This window comes from Dipteris shenzhenensis, chromosome 14 (assembly GCF_047967505.1).
Source record: "Dipteris shenzhenensis isolate YYH24624 ecotype China chromosome 14, Dip_SZ_1.0, whole genome shotgun sequence".
NCBI lineage: Eukaryota > Viridiplantae > Streptophyta > Polypodiopsida > Gleicheniales > Dipteridaceae > Dipteris > Dipteris shenzhenensis.
The window spans coordinates 6649453-6668331 of record NC_141609.1 but is presented as its reverse complement, the minus strand read 5'-3'; the positions used below and the strand labels follow the sequence as shown (position 1 = coordinate 6668331).

The 18879-nt window shown below is 44.2% G+C and overlaps 1 protein-coding gene across 2 annotated transcripts in view; it reads left to right on the top strand.

Moving 5' to 3' along the window:
• LOC147894125 (ARM repeat superfamily protein) overlaps positions 1 to 18879 on the top strand; it is a 136046-nt gene that overhangs the window by 115110 nt on the left and 2057 nt on the right. Inside the window, exons 17-20 of one of the 2 annotated variants that reach the window (XM_087384633.1) lie at positions 2454 to 2558; positions 2796 to 2954; positions 10539 to 10583; positions 18221 to 18430. In XM_087384633.1, the coding sequence (XP_087240759.1) occupies positions 2454 to 2558; positions 2796 to 2954; positions 10539 to 10583; positions 18221 to 18430 (519 nt within the window). The remainder of the gene's footprint in view (positions 1 to 2453; positions 2559 to 2795; positions 2955 to 10538; positions 10584 to 18220; positions 18431 to 18879) is intronic. The other variant, XM_087384634.1, reaches the window with a different exon arrangement.

Sequence of the window (18879 nt, the reverse complement as noted above, 5' to 3'; positions counted from 1 at the left end):
CTGTTAAGGTCAATGCTCCAGGCCACTTTTCGAGATTTTGTGTGTGTGAGTAGCACCCTTCTTCAAAGACTCCACCTTGAACTAATTATCCTGGTGGAAGAACCAGTGGTGGAACCGATTTGCATGATCACTACTTATGCCCGCACCAAAGTGAATGATTAAGCTACCCAATGATGGAAGCTATAGAAAATGCATTAAATGAAGGAAAGAAACATACATTACTAATAGATTGAATCTAACAACAAGTTTTAGGGGGCTCACCATTGAAAATAAAAAAAACGACCTTTATTAAGTATTATTCCTAGTACCTAGCCTTAAGTTTCTATCTTTCAAACCTCTCTCTTGAAAAATAATACTTAAATTAGCTCTTTTAATTTTTTAAACTCTTAATTGAATTTTAACATGCCATTTCTTCTAAAGACCCAGTGGGCTTCCTGACCCTTTGCCTCGACATATGTTCCTGATTGAGGTAGCCATTTATCTCCAGTATTTGTAGAAATGTACATAACAGCATCCTGCCTCACTTCCATCCTCCACCTACTCAGATGATAGGGAGGGCTTGAGTTTTTCTGGTGATGTGACAAAGGGGGCATGGGTTTGCCTTTTGTCTGCGTGGTAGATGTTCAGTGCGAAAAGTGTTGACTATATAGCTAATGCTTGAAGTTAATGTCCCATCTGGGTTTGAGGTGGGTGTAGTCCGTGCAATTGGCATACAAATCCAAAGAGGCAGAATTAATATGAGATGAAGCCAGATACTAAAGGCCATTGGTTATTTGTTGGAAGATCTGAATCGGGTAATCGACAAACATATGTGCACATCATGGATGAGAGAGTGTATATCTACTGTTATTCAAGATGTATGCATAGAGATAGAGAAGTTTTGTGTAAGTCTGTGAATTGCAGCAGCCTTCATGTATGAGCACAGTGGTTTAAAAGATAGAAGTGATTGTTTGAGAAGTCTCCATCTCTGTCTATTCTTGTTAAAGACCAGAAATTAAGAGTAGTTCAATGATCAAGTGCCTGTGCTGGTAATCCTGAAATGCATCTATAGCTAGCAATCATCCTTCGCATCAAAACTAGAACCTTCTGTGCTTGTAAAAATTCCAACATATAGGGGAAATTTCAATAATTACAAATGACTTTTTCATCCAGGTTACAAGGCAAAGTCTTGGAAACAGGGGGGAGCAGGTTAGCCCTGCCTATATTAGAGACTCACTCATCTGGAGAATTTGTGATAAAGATGGTAGAGAATCCCTGATCAAGAAGTCATTGAGGTGAGAACATCATGTTTCTCATAGAGTGCATAACAAGGAGAGTTTGGGTTGATTGATCTTCTCCTCATGAGTTGTCTATGGGAACCAAAACTTACTGCAGCACTCACTTTCCTTTTATTTAGGGAATGGTTAAGTTTTGTGCTGAAAAACATATTGTGAAGGTCAATGCTCCAACCTTTGTTATCCTTCATCGGACCTTAGTCGCTCACCTGTAAGACAACGATATGAAGAGACACCAGGGCATGATAACATAGGGGAAGAGGCTTGCTAGTGCACCATTGAGCAGGCATCCATCACCATGATGGGAGGGGTGTATGCTGAGGACAGCTGCAGGCTGTCCACAGGGGTGACAACATTGTCGGAAGTTATGCCATGACACACAGGCCATTTGGACTGTATGGCTGCTGACGCGGTGGGCTCAGTGGCCTGCTGACATTGCAGAACAGCCACTTTGGTACTGCCAGCAGGTGCCCACTCTCTATCACATGCTTACAAACAACTCTGCACTTGAAGAGATCAAGAGGGTTCAGGCAGTGTGGGGTTGGCACATTGTTTCTTCACTTCCTATCTCGGATGTTGTGCACAGAAAGCTACTGAGATCCAGTAGAGGAGAGCGTGGTTTCCAGAATCTGTACCTGTCAATTTTCAGCTGTATTGGGCTGTGTTTATACGGATCCACATTGTCTCTTCTATCTTCTTCCATGTGAACTATTCTTGGTTAAAGATTGCTTCTGCCAATGTGCGTTACATGCATGTTGAAATCCCTCACAGCATACATAAAATTTGTTACCACGAACCTCTCTAAAAGCATATCACCTGTTTGAAGTAAAGAGCACTCCCAAGTGATTACTAAGGTCATTCAAAATTACCTGTTTCTTAACTCTAAATTATTGAGGATGGAATCCTCTATCCATGGGTATCGAGCATTTGTTTGCTCCAAGGTAAGAACCGCAAGAAAATAGTAATAAAGCTCCACGCTTCTCCCTTTATAGAAAGAAGCTTTAGAGCATGTTCAATTATTCATGGATGATAAAATCGAATGCATCACATGATCAATCTAAGCTTTCCCTTTCTTCATTGTTTTTTGTGTAAGACAGGTTTTGATAATATTTAGTGTCCTTGGATAAGACCAGTTTAAACATTTTGTGTGAAGGATTGATTAGAGTTTGCTGCTTGCAGTTGTGGCAAACAACGTTAAAGCATGCACCATCAATGGCACCTCAGCTTCTGGCTTTATTTCCTCACCTTGTCTCTGTCATGGAAAGAAACTCTGATCATCTGCAGGTAACATTGTGAAGTTATTGTGATGCAAAGAGGGTGCAAATCCAATCTCACTGAACTACAGAAATACAAAATTTAGTATGCTACAAGGATGGATTGAATATTTTTCTTATGCCAATCATAGAGCATGTTGCCTATGCTTGGATGCATGTTCATGCAAGAAAAGGAAACACTGAAGCTTCTTCAAGCTTTTTCAAATACTGACTCTCTCTCTCTCTCTCTCTCTCTCTTCTCCCACAGATATCCATGAAGATTATTGAAAGCTATGTCCTCCTTGGTGGAGCTGATTTTTTGCGGCCAAATTCGGCTTCAGTTGTAAGAATTTTGGAAAGTGTCATTGGAAATGTAAACGAAAAGGGGATGATGTGTGCAATTCCAGTAATGGATATACTCATTCAGGTAAGTTGTGCTATATGTAGTAAATCCAATGTGTAACTGATGATGACATTTATGGCGTTAGTTGTTCTATATCTGGATTCTGCACTTCAGGAAAGTACTGCACATTCATTGCCTCGTTTAAGTCTTTGTTTTGTTTGAGCAAGGGAGCATCTCTATTGCAGCAATTCTATAATAAAATGCAGCAAGTACATAGCCTTGGCCCATAATTGTGGAGATACTTCTGAATTGTGAACCGTGTTGATGTACGGATGCTCTTTTAGTCCTCGACTGAACTTCAGTTTCTAAATGTGAGAGAGAGAGAGAGAGAGACAGAGACAGAGAGAGAGAGGGAGAGGTGTAGTAACGCCTTCCAAAGGCCTCGCGGGCCTATGAGACAGTACAGAATCAAAAGTGACACATATGCGTACAAGCCACCAAGGGCTGACACAAAGGCCGCTCCCTTCCAGGTAGAGACAGTGGTAGCGGCCCCAGATCTCATAGTAGGCTGGGCAGGCACAAAGGAAATGCCCCTATGTCTCAACCACCCCCAACGTGCATAACATGCAGACCCGTTGCTCTCTGGGTATACCTGCGGCTCTCCCCGCCTCAATCCTCAGCTGATGGGAGGAGAGAGAGAGATGATATGACATGATATGATTATATTAAAGTCAGCCAGAGACCCTTCAGGATCTATGGGATTGGCGATCACTACTAACTAATAGTGATCCCTTACATCCAGTGAGAGAAAATGTTACAACTTGTCATGTCTTGAGTACTTGCTGGGCCAGCTTGTGTGCTAGACCGAGTACCTTATTGTGATGTTCAAAAATATATTTAAAGTAGCTTCCTAGCTTTTTGGCTGGCTGCTCCAGTAGATTTTTTAAATCTCTGCTGTCCCCATATGCTTCTCTGATGTGTGCATAGGCTTTAAATCTCAGAAGTACATGTTGTTCATCTTCTACTTCCCCTATGGGGCAGATTTTGCAAATTCTTTCGTCTTTGAGGATCCGCATCTATCCCTCTCTACCTTGAGATCATGTGAACTAGTACTGATTTTGCAGATTAGAGGCCTTTTAAATATTGACATGTCTTCCTCGAGGTATTTCTGCATTCATAGCTATCCATTGAGTTCATTTCCTGTTTATAAAACTGCATTTTTGTTTCCGGGTTTCGCCAGAGTTTTGGTAGCATTTTCTTTGTGACTATCTCCCTTATTTCACATTCATCTTCTGGTATATCAGCTGCTGTTATACCCCATGATTCCATCCACTCCCTTCCCTCTTTGTGCCAGCCCTTGATCCGTGTAGCTTCCTTCGCCTTGTGTGGTATCCTATTGGCGTCCATCTTCTCAACTTTGTTGAGGTAAGCCATGAATTGATATAATGCTTTCCCCTATAGAGGTAACATACCTGTTTGAGCTAGTATGATGGAGTAGGGTGTCTGTGCCTTAACCCCTAAATGTATAGTTTCTATCCTTTCCTAGTATATCTTAGACAGTTTGGGATGACTGTTTGCACAAGCATGGTGTACAAAAACTTTCTCATTTCCCAATTTCACAAATGCGTCTTCCTATTTTGGAAGTTACATAGAGCTTCTAGAATCCTTCTGTCCACGCTTGCATTCCATTTGTAGTTTATAAAATCCAGTCCTAAATATTTATATGAGGTGACTTTCTCCAAGGGCTTTCCTCCAAATGTGATATCCATTTGTTTGTTGCATGTCGTGATGACCATTACCTTTGTCTTGTCTGTATTGACCTGCATCCCCGAGTGTTTGCAAAAATCTCTCAGTGCATTCAAAATGCTTGTAAGTTCTCCTTATTCTTGGTGAAGAATAATATATCATCTATGTAGATAAGAATTAACAAAGTGTAGTATTTCCATTGAACCAACTTGTGGCTTGCAACTGATCTGAGTCCTTTGAGTCTGTGGTGTCTGCCAATGCCGCCGCCTCCTGCTCTATCCATCTCTGCCTCGACGACCTCGGGATGAGGGTGCATGAACAAATACATGTGATCCCTCCCATGAGACTTGTGCTCGACGTTGATAACCACGAATCCGAGGAGAAGCCTGTGATGATTCCCAGGCGTTGGCAGGTGTTTGTGTATTCTCTGCAGTAGCTACAGCTAGTACTCGTGGTGCACAAGCTCAAGCCATTGAGTATGTCTGACGTCGGAATCGAATTGTATCCTGTCGGAGGAAGTCGTGGACATCGTCATTCTCTCAACTTTGCTGGGTGATAAATATATCAACAGGTTTCAGCTTTATCTTGTTGGAATTAACTTGCTTCGGCTTCCACTCAAGGCTAGAAGTACCATGTGCAGACTTGAGACGTAAGGAGACGTAGGTTGGCATTTACATACACCAATTTGTTGAGCTGCTCCACGCTCAACCTGCCATAATTAATAAAGGACAGAGAAGTCAATTGAAATTTGCACAACTCAAGAGATATCTTTCAATATATAAGTTACAATCTATATTTATTGACTAAGCAATTAAGAAGGAACTTATTTCTCTTCTTGGTGTGTATGTCTGCACGTATACTCCATATCCTGTCAACTGGACTTGATGTACAATCTTTTAGGATGCGAATAGCTAGGGTCTGTAATGAAGGATTCAAAATTACAAATTTCTCCCACCAAGCAAGAGCCAATAGCCTGTTGTCTCTTTCCTTGGCTATTGCAAGGAAGAAATGATCCCATGTCATTGAGGAACTCCACTATGTCCTCTTCAATTCTAGTGTAATTTGCAATACAAAAATAATTAGATAAATTATTATATAAACTTTAAAGCAATAAGACTATTGCAGGTTGCAGTAACTTACTAACTTGTAGGCCAACTAAATTGCTAATCTTGAATTTAGATTCTTAAATCATCTCAAGGGTCAAACCTATTTTGGACTGATGGCTCGCATACTTTCTCCAAGTACTAGGTCCATGTGCTCACAAGCACATGATCATTCTATTTAGCGGAGGAAACTGGTCCTATCTCTTCCTCCAAATTCCTAATATGTCATCTTGTCCAAAAATTTAGTGTTTACCAAAAGAAATCAAGTTAGAACTTAGAGCTAAGAGATTAGAGGAGTCGGGACTTAGAAGTTAGTATTAAGGACAAATTACGAGACTTTTATTTCTAGTATTTACCTCCTCTGCTCGAGGAGAGGGAAATCCTTTGTGGCTTTTCGAAGCTTCAGCATGAACTCATATAGCAGGCCCATGGTACAATCCTCGTGATCGAAGAGTCGAAGAACAAAGTACAAGGGCTCTATACACATCTGAATGCAAAGGGCTTCCTACCAAAACTGATTGTCGAAGACAATCGCCTCTACATTCTGTCTAGCAGGGAATCACGAGTCATTCTAGTCTAGCCAATTTGAACTGGTCATCATTCGACGAAGGCTCTCTTTGGTCTTAACCAGCCTATGAAAATAAACCCCCTTGTGAGTCCTTGGTGAAGAAAACTTTCCAAGAGAGAAAACAATCAATAATTTGATACATTAAAATTTGAATGATGATTCATGATTCGAATTTCATACCTGCTAAGAACCAGGAAAATGTAGCCAAAGCCTGTTTTCGAGAGTCTCAAAATCTCCCACTTGCACTCCCTTCTAAATAGGGCTTGTGTATGTGTCTTACGAGTGATGTAAGTCACTAACTGCATTGCTTTTTTGACCACAACCGACATCCAAGGCAGCTTTCCAATATCCTCTATCACCAAGTCAAGGGACTGTGAAGCACAAGGAGTCCATACTATCTTGGGATACTTCTCCTCAAGGAGACTTTCCATTCTTTTGCAATTTGAGCCATTGTCGGTGATGACTTGCACTATCTCAATATGACCCCATATCCAGTGTTTGGTTATGTGAAGGCCGGCATGTGAAGCATCAACTACCCTCAAGAAGATGCTGCCCATACAACAAGTGACCAAAATATTAAACATGTCTCCTCTTTGTGTCACTCCATCCATCGGAGAGTATGGTGCACCCATACCAACTCCTGGCTTCCTTGAGTCCCTCCATGTCTTTCGGAATTAATCCCACCCGCTTCTTCAAACGTGTGGTGCTGAGAGTCTCAGCACTAGCAGGTGGAAGGGATGATGCTCCTGCTCTACCAACAGCTACAAGTGCATGATAAAACTTCGTGTACGTAGGAGTCCTTGCACCATTGAAGGGAATATTGCAAGCAAAGAAGAACTGCTCCTTTGCAATTTCAGCCTCTTGCTTCAGGCGTGGTGCCGAAGCAGCCTTTATGGGAGTAACTCTTGGAGTGATAGCTGTTGGACCACATGTCCTCTTGGTAGGAGGTCGCGGAGGAGTTGATGGCATAGTGGAAAGATCAACTAGCATAGATGTCGATGGAGTGGTGCTATATAGATGCTCAGTAGAGATGCTCCCTTGCCCCTGTGATGTCGATGTATATGGGCCTCTCTCGTGTTGTGAGTGAGACATACCCGAACCCTCCACATCCCCAGTATCTGATTGGGATGATGTGATGGTTGCCTCAATGCCCAACTTCTGCTGCTCAATCAACACCTTGGCTTGAAGAACCTGAGTTGTGACCATCGGATGGAGGAGGTGTCGAATCTTAGCAAATTTGGTAGAGATACCTCCATATGCCAAGAAGATCCCCTTTGGAATGGCATGGCAAGGACCTTTACCCTAGCCTCTCTCCCATATGGAATGCGCTGGAATTGAAGGGGCAGATCACGTCAATGTAACCACAAAACTTGTATACTGACCTCCTTGTGCTTGATTGCCATATCTCTTAATAAAAATGATATCTTGCCACACATCCTCCCTTGTGCTTCCTACCGCACATCTTGAGACCATGGTATGAATAATGGGATGAAGAAGGGCTTGGAATTTTCAAGTGTTGGAGAGGGAATGCAATTAGTGGATAGAGAGGAGAGAGGTCGGAGAGGATAGAGCTAAGAGGATAGAGAAGAGGTTTGAGAGGAGAGAGGTCATCATCATCATCATCATCAGCAACATGACATCAGGATGGATGAGGCAGTGTAGGCATGAGGTCAACAATAGAGCGCTCTCAGCCCCTCAAGGGTGCAGTCGTGGTACGTCTCCTAGTTGTAGCTCTGCGTTTAACTAGGGCCAGTGTGACCCCTCTCGATCGGGCTCTGACCCTAAACAAGGAGGGGATGTCCCCAAGTATGATCTGCGTGTCAACCCTCTGTCTGAGCTGTCGGGTCATAGGCTTCGGGTCACGGTCATGTCGAGGTCTCGTCTCGTGGGGGTGAACCCTCGCCCCCTAGGCGATCTATGAAGGACATTGACATAAAATCCAAAGAAAGTCGGTGAGAGAGGGCAGCCTTGCTTCACCCCAATTGTGCTCTTAACCCAATCCGATAGGCCGCCTGGGGCACGGACTCTACCTCTGACTAACTCATATAGGCTCATCCACACCCCAAATCAGCGTCTTTGGACTCTGCATCTCTTGTAGTCTCCTGATGATACGGGATCGTGGGACATTGTTGAAGGCCTTTCGAAAGTCTACGAAACATGTGTAGACTTTCTCCTCAATGACAGCCCTCAGAGTGAAAATGTGGTCTAGAGTAGAGCGCTGCTTCTTGAATCCTGCCATCCCTAGTGCTCGCTGACCCCGTTCCTATGTATGACTGTTGATCTCCCTCTCTAGTACCGATCCATAGATCTTGGCCAATGTGTGGTGAATCATGAGGGTGCGATAGTTCCCATTGTCCATGGGGTCTCTTGCTTTGCGTATCGGTATGATAGTGGTGGTGCTCCATGCTGGTGGGAAACCGTGGTCCGTGACAAACTGCATGTTTGAACATCTGTGTAAGAATCGGGGCTAGAACCTCCTACCCGTAGGCCCTCATGATCCTGTGCTTTTCGGTTGTGTGGAGAGAGAGAGAGAGAGAGAGAGAGAGAGAGAGAGAGAGAGAGAGAGATGTGTATTATTGTCGAAAGGCCTCGCGTGCTTAAGAGACAAAGTACAATAAAAAAAGTAACTCATATAAGCCAATGGGATTGAAGCAAAGGGCTCGCTAAGGCCCTTGCTGAGTGCTAAGCTAAGCTTATAATCTCAAAACTCAAAACTTAGACATGCAAAGCTAGTGCTCCGACTACATATCCGGGTGCCATGGTGGGCCCTTTGATGACACGTAATGATGTCTTGTATTTGTGTGTCGAGTCGTCTCTCGTTGGGGGGGCGGCATGGTGTCCATGATCCTCAAGGAGTATCTATAGGTGGATCCTTATGTAGCCGGATGGGTTGATGAAGCCCTCTTGTGCTATCTATAGGCAATGTATTCTATAGGAGTTGAGCTTTAGAGAAAGATCGTTAGGTACTAAGCAAGTCTTGTATGTACAAGATCCTCCAAGTGACCTGCTTTGCCTCGTAATAATTGAGGTGTATAGAGGGAGCCTTACTGAAAAGGAGGTAGTTTGTTCGTGTGACGTCCAAGATTCGTAGACCATATGCATGCGCTCGTGGTATGTGTCGTGTGTTGGGAGATGGATATGCTAAAGAAAAGTATAATCAACTTCGGGTGGTGGCAGGGTAGAAGTCAGTGATGTGTGGAGTGAATGCATGGGATCCCATGAGGTGGTAGTTGGATATTTCATAGCCCAAGGTGTGGCAGCTAGGCCTTAGTGTGTGACCTTGAGAGTGTATCCTTTAGCGTTAGTGTGAATACCTTAAGTGTTAGTGTGAATGTGGCTGAGTTGTGTGCTAGGTGTGTTAGACATCTTGGGAGATTCCTCTCACCTAATATCACCTATGATGTGCATGTGTATGAGGAAGATAAGGCTACCTCAGCCTTTGAAAACGAGGCTCCTTTTACTTGCAACAATTATCAATCACCTTGCCTTAATAGTCTGTAGCTCCCTTTCAACTTCCAAACACCTCTGCTAAACACCAAGTGTATAGTCTCTGAAGATGGAGGCCTAAATGAAGGTCCTACTCTACCGCTACTTGCACAAACTTCAAAAGAGATGGAGTGCAAGAAAGGTTAAAAAAATATCACACTAAAAAAAGAGGTTGTGCCACATCATATGAGCACATGTAAGCAAAGATGTGAGCCAAAGTTGCATGCAAAGTCCCATAGCTTAGCGAAAGAAGCACCTTGTGTAGTCTATGAAAGTGGAGGAGAGGGTCCACATGTGATAGACCTTGAAGTAGTTCCAGGTTGGGCAAGGCTTGCACTTATTGAGCATGGATAAAGCAGTTGCGTTAACAAAGCATGTGAGGGGATGGCGCAATAATATATTTTTGCATTGTGCATGTGGCACTATGTCGTGGGTCGCTCTAGGGATTCATTTAGTTTTCATACAAAATCCATTGTTTCTTTGTATTTTAAAGTTGTATGCACTTCATTCAGCTTCTTCGAATAGTGTGTGTTCTCTCTCCAATCTCACAAAATTCACAAAGTGGCATCTTGAATTAGGCCTTTGGGATTTCGTTTTAGTTTGTGAAGCTGGCTAAATCTAGAAGTTAAAATTATCTTGGCGCTCAATATTTCTTTCTAGTGGCTTTGTATTGCTTTAATCTGGGCCAGCCTTATGCACAATTATGCTCTTTGTTCCAGCAGCAAATTCTTTTAAAAAAAAAATGTTCTTATGATGTTTTTGCAGTGCTTTCCTGGCGATGCACCTCCTCTTTTTGAAAGAATTTTACAGGTAATTTCTTGGCATTTTAAATTTAATCTTATTCAAATTTTTATTCATGGTCTTCTAATTTGAGATTTTCACATTATTTGTAAATGAAAAGGAATTACTTTGTTTATGTGGAAAATATGCCTAGATAACAAGGTTTAGGAATGATATTGTGTCTATCATTTTAGACTCGGACATGATATCGCTGCCGTGTATTCTGATAGATATAATGCCTCATGGTAATGGTCTAATTTGACCCGAGCGAACTATTTTTATTGTTTGTTATTACACACACTGTTAAAAAAAGGAGCACACACTGTTGGAGATATCATAGCCAAAGAGTGTGGTGATGTGATGTGTTGGTGTGTAGTACTAGGTGATCTAGTACTAGTCTATGTGTGTGAGTCATGTGTGAGTGCCATGTGTCATCATGGGAGTTATCCCATATGCACTAGGTGCTAGTGTGTGAGTGTAGCCTATATAAGGCTTGTAGTTCACTTGTCTTGTTACACTTGATGAATGAATGAAAGCCTTTGTCATGTCTTCATTTGAGCATCATTTCCTCACACCCTAATCTTCTCTCTCTCTCTCTCTCTCTCTCTCTCTCTCTTCACCATGTTTCTAACATGGTATCAGAGCCACCTTCCATAGCTGCTGCCACGTCACCCTTGCCCTACTAACCCTAATTCGTCACCCCTGCCCTAACCCTAATTCTGCTCAAGCTCTCAAGCTTGTCCTTGCTGCCGCCTCAGTTCTGCTCCAGCCTCTGCATAGCCTCTCCACAGTTCACGGCCTAGGGTTTCCTCTGCTCCAGCCTCTCCTTTGCTGCCTCCTAGGGTTTCTGCCTCATTTCGCCTCCTCCTTCCTGCCATTTGCATCTACTTTTAGCCCCTGCTGCCTGCCGTCTTGCTGCTGCTGCATATTCGACTGCCTTTGCACCTCCATAGCCTTTTATCTGCTGGTTGGCTCAGTTTTCAAGGCGTTTTTTCACACGTGTGGCTCCTCGAGGTCATTTCAGAGCATTCTGTTGCCAAAATTCAGGGTTTCCAGGTTGATGCAGCAGAAGTCGAGGCTTTTGAAGGCTTTTTCGACCTGTTTTGGAGCTCCTATTGCACTTTCGAGTCATTTTAGGGTTGCTGCTGCAGAACCGCCTCAAAATTTCAGAGATTTTCTTGCTGTTTGGAGGATATTTCAGCCAACTTTGGCATTCAGCATCTATTCAAGGCACCTACAGCACCGACTTGTGAAGATCTCCCTCACCGCGTGATCTGCTACAGCATTTGGAGCTCTCTTGCTGCATTTCGAGGGTATTCTTGGTGTTTTTTCATTAGGGTTTGCCTTTTCGGACACCCTCTTGCTGCGTTTTGATCAAGGTTTACATTTTGGAGCCTCCGAGGCTTTTCTTCACATTCGTTGACTCTCCGATCGGCACATTGAGAGTCATGACATGATGTTCCTTGGTAGCTGCTCCTATGGCCTTCATCGACACATCATTCGAGGGCATCCTCACTCGGTTCTTCACCGACATACCTCTTCGCATCAGGATGTGCACACTGTTGTGCGGTAGCTATTTCAGGATCATGGGTTCTCTGCCCTTGCTATGCATAAAATGAATGAAAATATTTCTATGTTTGAGCTAAAGGTTCTCTGCCTTGAGTAGTCCCTCTAAAATGAATGTTTGAAGAGTCAATAAGAGGTACTCTGCCCTCGGTTGTCCCCCAAAAATGAATGTATTGTCTTTTACTTTGGTTGATGGTATTGACCATCCAGTTCAGAGTAAGGGGGGATGACGAGTGATGGTTTTCCCTTGCCGGTCGCAAGCTGACTGAGAAGTCACTATCACACGGGAGGTGTTAGATAGTTGGACTCGCTCTTTGCAGTATTGCGGTGGAGGGGGGATCGGTCTACTCTTGCATCTTGGGTCTCACACTCTTTGCTCTGAAGGGGGGTGTTGGAGATATCATAGCCAAAGAGTGTGGTGATGTGATGTGTTGGTGTTTAGTCTATGTGTGTGAGTCATGTGTGAGTGCCACGTGTCATCATGGGACTTATCCCATATGCACTAGGTGCTAGTGTGTGAGTGAGTAGCCTATATAAGGCTTGTACTTCACTTGTCTTGTTACTCTACATGCATGCAAAGCTGTTCTAACCCCTCTGTCCGCTAGTCGTGCCAGTCTCGGTAGTCCGAGATGGGTAAGGTCCAAATTCAATGAAGATATGTCATTGTCTGAAACATGACATCGATCTAGAGTGATGTCATGGCAAGCTCAGCCTGTACTATCTCATCAGGGCTTAAGGGCTTGGTTTGAAATCATCCAAGACACCATAATTAATTGTAGCCTCTCAAATTTCCTCCACTGGGTCGCTAAGAGATCACTCCACCATTGTTTGAAAAATGGCATCGATCTGGAGTGGTGTCATAGAAAACTTTGCTAGGACCCCATAATGACTTGTAGCCTCTCAAATCGCCTTCACTTAGTCACCGAGAGATCACACCGCCAAAAGGGTGCATTGCATACATGGCCGTCGGCCACACCAAGGTATCAAACAACCATCCTTTCATAGAAAAATCCTAGAAATGTGCTTGAAAGCCTTGTCACTCTAGTTGAGCCAGAGCTCCCTAATCTCACCTAAGTTGTGCCCTGGCTGAATGAATCATTGTTATGAGCAGTCGTGTGAAAGCTATCCCTAGGCAAGTGTAGGACTGCATGATCTCTAGCAGCTCCCCGTGGTAAGTGAAACTATGTTCATGCTATACTGCACATGAGGTGTTGAAAATGTTAACCTTGGCATGCCAAGGTTGACTAGTCTCTCTCATGGCAAACACCTCTAGGACCTCTAGATGTTTTCTTTAGCCTGTTACCAAGGAAGGTATGAGGACAATATCGTCTACATGTTGCTGCTCCTTCATCGCCTTTGCTGATCTCCATGGCTGCCTCTCTCATCCCCACAAACACATCCTTTTCGAGGTAACAGACATTCTCACTTTCTGCAGCTTTTCTTTTCATTCTACTTCAGTCATGTACCTTCCAGTTACAACTTTCTTAATTTACTTGCACCACCTCCTCTTAACCTTTCATATTGGGAAACCTAGCTCATCGTTCCATTCTTCTTTTATTTTTGTCCTCCAACCAGCTACTTTTCTCCATTGATCATAGTGTGAGTCCTTTACATGATTTGGCAGATAGTAGAGGTATGTCATTCTGTGCAAGCTGCTAATGAATTTGAAGGCGCATTGACATGGAGGCCCATCAATATCATCATGTTTTGTCATGGAACCGGTAACACGGGACTCTTTGATGAGATGGGCAATGTTACACTATCCAACTTTGTGGGTGCTGTGTACATAGCTCACCAAGCACCCTTTAATGAAGCAACGCAGTACAAAAAATCATTCCGCTCTCGCCTTCTTGAGCTTTGAACAATTTGCTACAGCCATGATGTACTTATCACAAGATCCAACCGGTGCTTTGGAATGCTTATTTTGAACAGTTTGCGTCTCACCTGAATTGCACACTATGATAAGAGGAGCAAGAGTGGACTCCATCACAGACTACACTGAAAGGATTGGTGGAATTGAAAGCTTTTGTCCAGGTCTTTGTGATTCACTTCTGTTCAACGCAGCTGTATGTCTCCAAGTGGAAGAAAAATGTGCATAAATTGTGGAGAAACTTGCCTTTGCTATTCTAGAAGTGGTGAAGAATGTACAGTTCTTGGTTACGACATGCATTGACAGGTTCCTAGCAAGGGTGTTGGTGAGAGGAGTCATTCCTGCAGAGTCATGCTTGAGGGCAGTTATGGAGTTTGTATTGTTGTTATTATGATACTATTGAGCGTTGTTATGCGGTATGCCATCTTATCACCAAGGCAAGTCAACCTCTTCGTAAAGGTAAAAAGTCTCATATTTTTTGGCATAAACCATGCAACAGCCTTATCCTTTGCCATGGTATTTACTTCCATCAAGTTTACAAAAACTTTACATGGCCTCTCTTGGTCATTTTCCAATGAGCTGAATGGGTGGATCCTCTAAGCGGGCGTCCACATCCAAGACGAATACAACTTAATAATAGAAACTCTAATATATAAAAAGTCTATGCCCAGGGAGAGGATACAAACTGTGGTGTGGCATCACTAGGATGATTCTATGGAGGTTGGAGGAGGCATTAAGCCTAAGAGGGAGCTCTGGGATCTACGAGGCTGCGGTGGCATAAAACTTGTGATAAAGACTGTTGGTGATCGTCGCTGTGTGGTCCGTTGTGTTGTCCTTGTGTTGGACAAGTGCCACTTTCACCCGTTCTATGGTCTGGTGAACATGGAGGGAAGGTCTCCAAGCCTGATTTGTGCATCAACCCGCTGAAAGCTGAAAGAGAGCGAGAAAGAAAGAAAGAAAGAAAGAAAGAAAGAAATGTTGATGTCCTCAGGGAGGTCTCACAAGCCTATGGGAGAAAGTACGACAAATGGAAAATAAACTTATACAAGCCACAAAGGGCTGAAGCACGAGGACCCTTGCTGAGTGCTATGCTAAGCTAAACTACATAGCTCAAAAATCTCAGAAACAAATCTCAGTAGCCAAAACCTAGCAATGTGGTAGCTCTCCGGTGGGCGGCAAAGATATCCTGAATCTGCGTTGGGCGGGATATATCCAGCTATGGCGGAGGGCGTGGTCTCCTCAACCTCTGTATTTGAAGAGCAATATTAAGATTCAAGAGTGACACCTCGCCTCGGGCCATCTCCTCTTAAGAGGAGGGAGATGGGTCAGACATCTATCGTGTGTGCTCTCCATGTCATGCGTGGACTCTGCATCCCTCGCTCGGCTGTAATGTGCCGCCCCTCTCTGCTGATCCATGTTGCTCGCATGTCTGCAAACTCCTCATCCTCCACCCCTCTGTGGCCCAGAGACGACTCTTGCATCCCGATCAGATAAAGTCCAATACAGCCCTAATTATGGAAGTGTATCAGTCAGGAGAGTGGAGCAAAGCCATGCCCCTCCTAAAAGAGACAGTGATAGCATCTCCGGATCTCATAATAGGCTGGGCATATAGATAAGAAATGCTCACGTGTCTCAACTGTGTCCAATGCGCATAATCTGTAGATCCGTTGCTCTCTTGGTATGCCTGCATCTCTCCCTGCCTTAATCCCTAGCTGATGTGATGATACCTGCATCTTATCAATAGCAATCCTTTGTGCATGTGAGACTTCTCTATCCTCAGGGTACTGGGATATGTGACGAGATACTCTCAAGAAATGATTGTGGTAGAACTGGATCTTGTTAGCGAACTCTTGGTCCCCTCCCCACGTCCAAGATGTATAGAGCTGGAGGACATCTAACCCTATGATACGGTTAATCTCATCATGAGGAAGCGACTCAGGTGGTGCATCCATGTTGTATTGGAAGGGGAGCAGCCGGTCCATTTGGATATTGTCACTTGCAAACCATGTGGAGAACAGTGCATACCATGTATCAACGCTCTGACTGACTCACGTACATTGGGTTGAGGGCATGGTCAAAGTGGATCTAGACATGTGCAAGCATGACAGGGGTTCTCCCTGTGGGTGGCATAGTGGCAGAGATATGGAAGGTCAGGTATGAGTGGTTGGCTCCGAGTGGGGGTACAATGAAATCGTGTATTCGTGATACAAGGGCAAGTGGGACTAGTAGGTAGTCCACTGTACTCGAGAGGCCTTAGGGGCATATGGGACAAAGTACATCAAGAGAAGGAACTCATACAAGCCCCTGTGGGTTGAAGCAAAGGGCACGCTAGGGCCCTTGTTGAGTGCTATGCTAAGTTAAAGAGCTCAAGAGCTCAAACTTAAAACTTAAATTGAAAAGCCGAAAGTCTGGGCTGTGGTGGCTCTCCAGTGGGCTGCAAGGATGTCTCGGATCTGCGTCTGTCAAGCTGTCTCTCATTTTGGTGGAGGAAGTGGTCTCCTCGACCTCTGTATCTGATGGACTATGTCAAAAGTGACACATCATCTCTAGCGGTCTCCTTTGAGAGCAGCTGAGGTAGACCGAACCTTGATCGTGCATGCTCTGGTCACTCTTTGTGTCGTGTGCGGTCTCTATGTCCCTCGCTTGGCCATCTCTGCCCGCTGATCCACACTTCCCTCATGCTAGCTAGCTCCTCCTCTACCCCACCATGTCCTAGAGCTGACTCAAATGCATATAAGAGAGAGAGAGAGAGAGAGAGAGAGAGAGAGAGAGAGTTGTATTAACTTCTTTGGGACACCTCGCAGGCCTATGAGACACAGGACAATCAGCAAAGTAACTAGTACAAGCCACTGTGGTTGAAGCAAAGGGCTCGCTAACGTCCTTGCTGAGTGCTAAGATAAGCTAATAATCTAGAATACTCAAAAACTGAGACATGCTATGCTAGTGCTCTAAATACATATCCGGGGGCCATGGTGGCATCTGATGAGACGTGAAGATGTTTCATATTTGCGTACGTGGAGCCGTCTCGCGCTGTGGTAGGGGGTTTGGTCTCTGTGAACTCTGTATCCGATTGGCTATATCAAGGATGACACCTTGACTCGGGCGGGCCCCTCTGAGTAGAGCAATGATGCGCTGGACCTCTATCGTGCGTGCTCTAGTCATCCTCTGTGTCACTGGCTCCACTGCTCCACGCCGTCTCTTCCCGCTGATCCATGTTGTCCTCATGTCAGCTCTCTCCTCCTCCTCTACCCTAGTGTAACTTGGGGCTGACTCAAAGGCACAAAAGTCGATGATGAGCCGCTGTGCTTGATCTGTCTCTTGTGGTGCTATCCCTTCCTACTGTCTGATCTGCTGTAGTAGAGTCTCTCTATGTTACTGCATCTCCATCAAGAAGAGACCAATGCAGATGTGGTCATGAAAGTGGATCAGCTAGGAGAGTGGCCCAAACGCGTGTCTTTCCTGAAAGAAACAGACTTGGCAGCAGGTTGATGAATAGATTAGGCTTGGGGATCTTCCCGCCATGTTCACTAGACCAGAGACACGGCCGATGAGGGTGACACACCACTATAGGTTTTATGCCACCGGTGGGCCGTAGCCTCGTACTGCACTGGTCTCCCCCTTGGGTTTGACCCCTCTGCCAGCCTCTAGAGGACCATCGCAGTGATGCCTCACCATAGCTTCCATCGTCTCCATGGACTCATACATTTTCATGTAGTTTATGTATCAATGTTTCTATGATTATGTTGTATTTGTCTTAGGTGTTGATGCCCTACACCCATTCAGCTCATTGTACAGTCTCATAGATCCTTCGGTCTTTCAAAGACTTTCAATAAACTTCCTTTCTTTCTTTCTTTCTTCCTCCTGGAGGGTCTTGGTCTGTCTATGCTGCAGCACGAGAGGGTGAAGCTTTGTGCTGCTCCTCTGAATGGTCCGAGATTGAATGCCAATGGATACCCCCCTATGCATGGCCCAGTCGGTGATGTAAAATATGTCCAGCGTCTCCAAGAGCCCATCGTGTTGACACTTCCCAAAGGAGAACCTGACAATACCTTGCACTCTGAAGAACTTCTTCTGGCACCACAAATCTTGATCCCTGACAGCAAAGATAAGCCTTATATAGGAGAGGGAGGAAATTTACAGGAAAGGGGGGGACAAGGGTGGGAGGGAGGATGTTTCTCGTGAATAGGTTGGTCATACATTTTCTGACATCCAACTTTCTGTCTTTTTACAGAAGCTTCTTGTAATAGTGGTAAATGGTACTGATGAGGCAGACATTGTGAGGGCCTCTGCGGGTGCAATTCTGGCAAGAGTTTTTGCACAAAATACTTCATTTTTTGCACAGTGGATATCTCAACCATCACTTTTGGTGGCCCTTGGGCAAGTGAATGCAGGGACAAGCCAGAGTGTGCTATTCATGTTCTTTGATGCGTGGCTTGATAAGGTACTGCCATATTATGCTACGGTACCAAGAATCATGCCTGTCCTTCCTAGCCATTTTTCACATTTCTTGTAGCAGCAGGAGGTCTTCTTTGTGTATTACTGGAGACTCTTTGCCAGGAATTTTGAGTCAAGTGTGTGTGTGTGTGTGTGTGTGTGTGTGTGTGTGTGCGCGCGCGTGTGCGTGCGTGCGTGCATATGTGTGTTGGTGTGTGTTTTTAACTGTAAATGTAAATGTAAATGTGGTGCTAGAACTGCATCTGTTTCACGTATTTCCAATAGTTTATTCTCTTAACAAGAATTGCATGCTGTCGTCAACATAAACTACATAACAATATTGTGCCTTGGACGATTGCACACCTCTGTTACTAAGTCAGGATTAGGATGTTGAGAAATCCTATGCCTGAAAGAAAACATGGGACGCTGCTTTGCTTTTAAGCAATAGACTCTTTA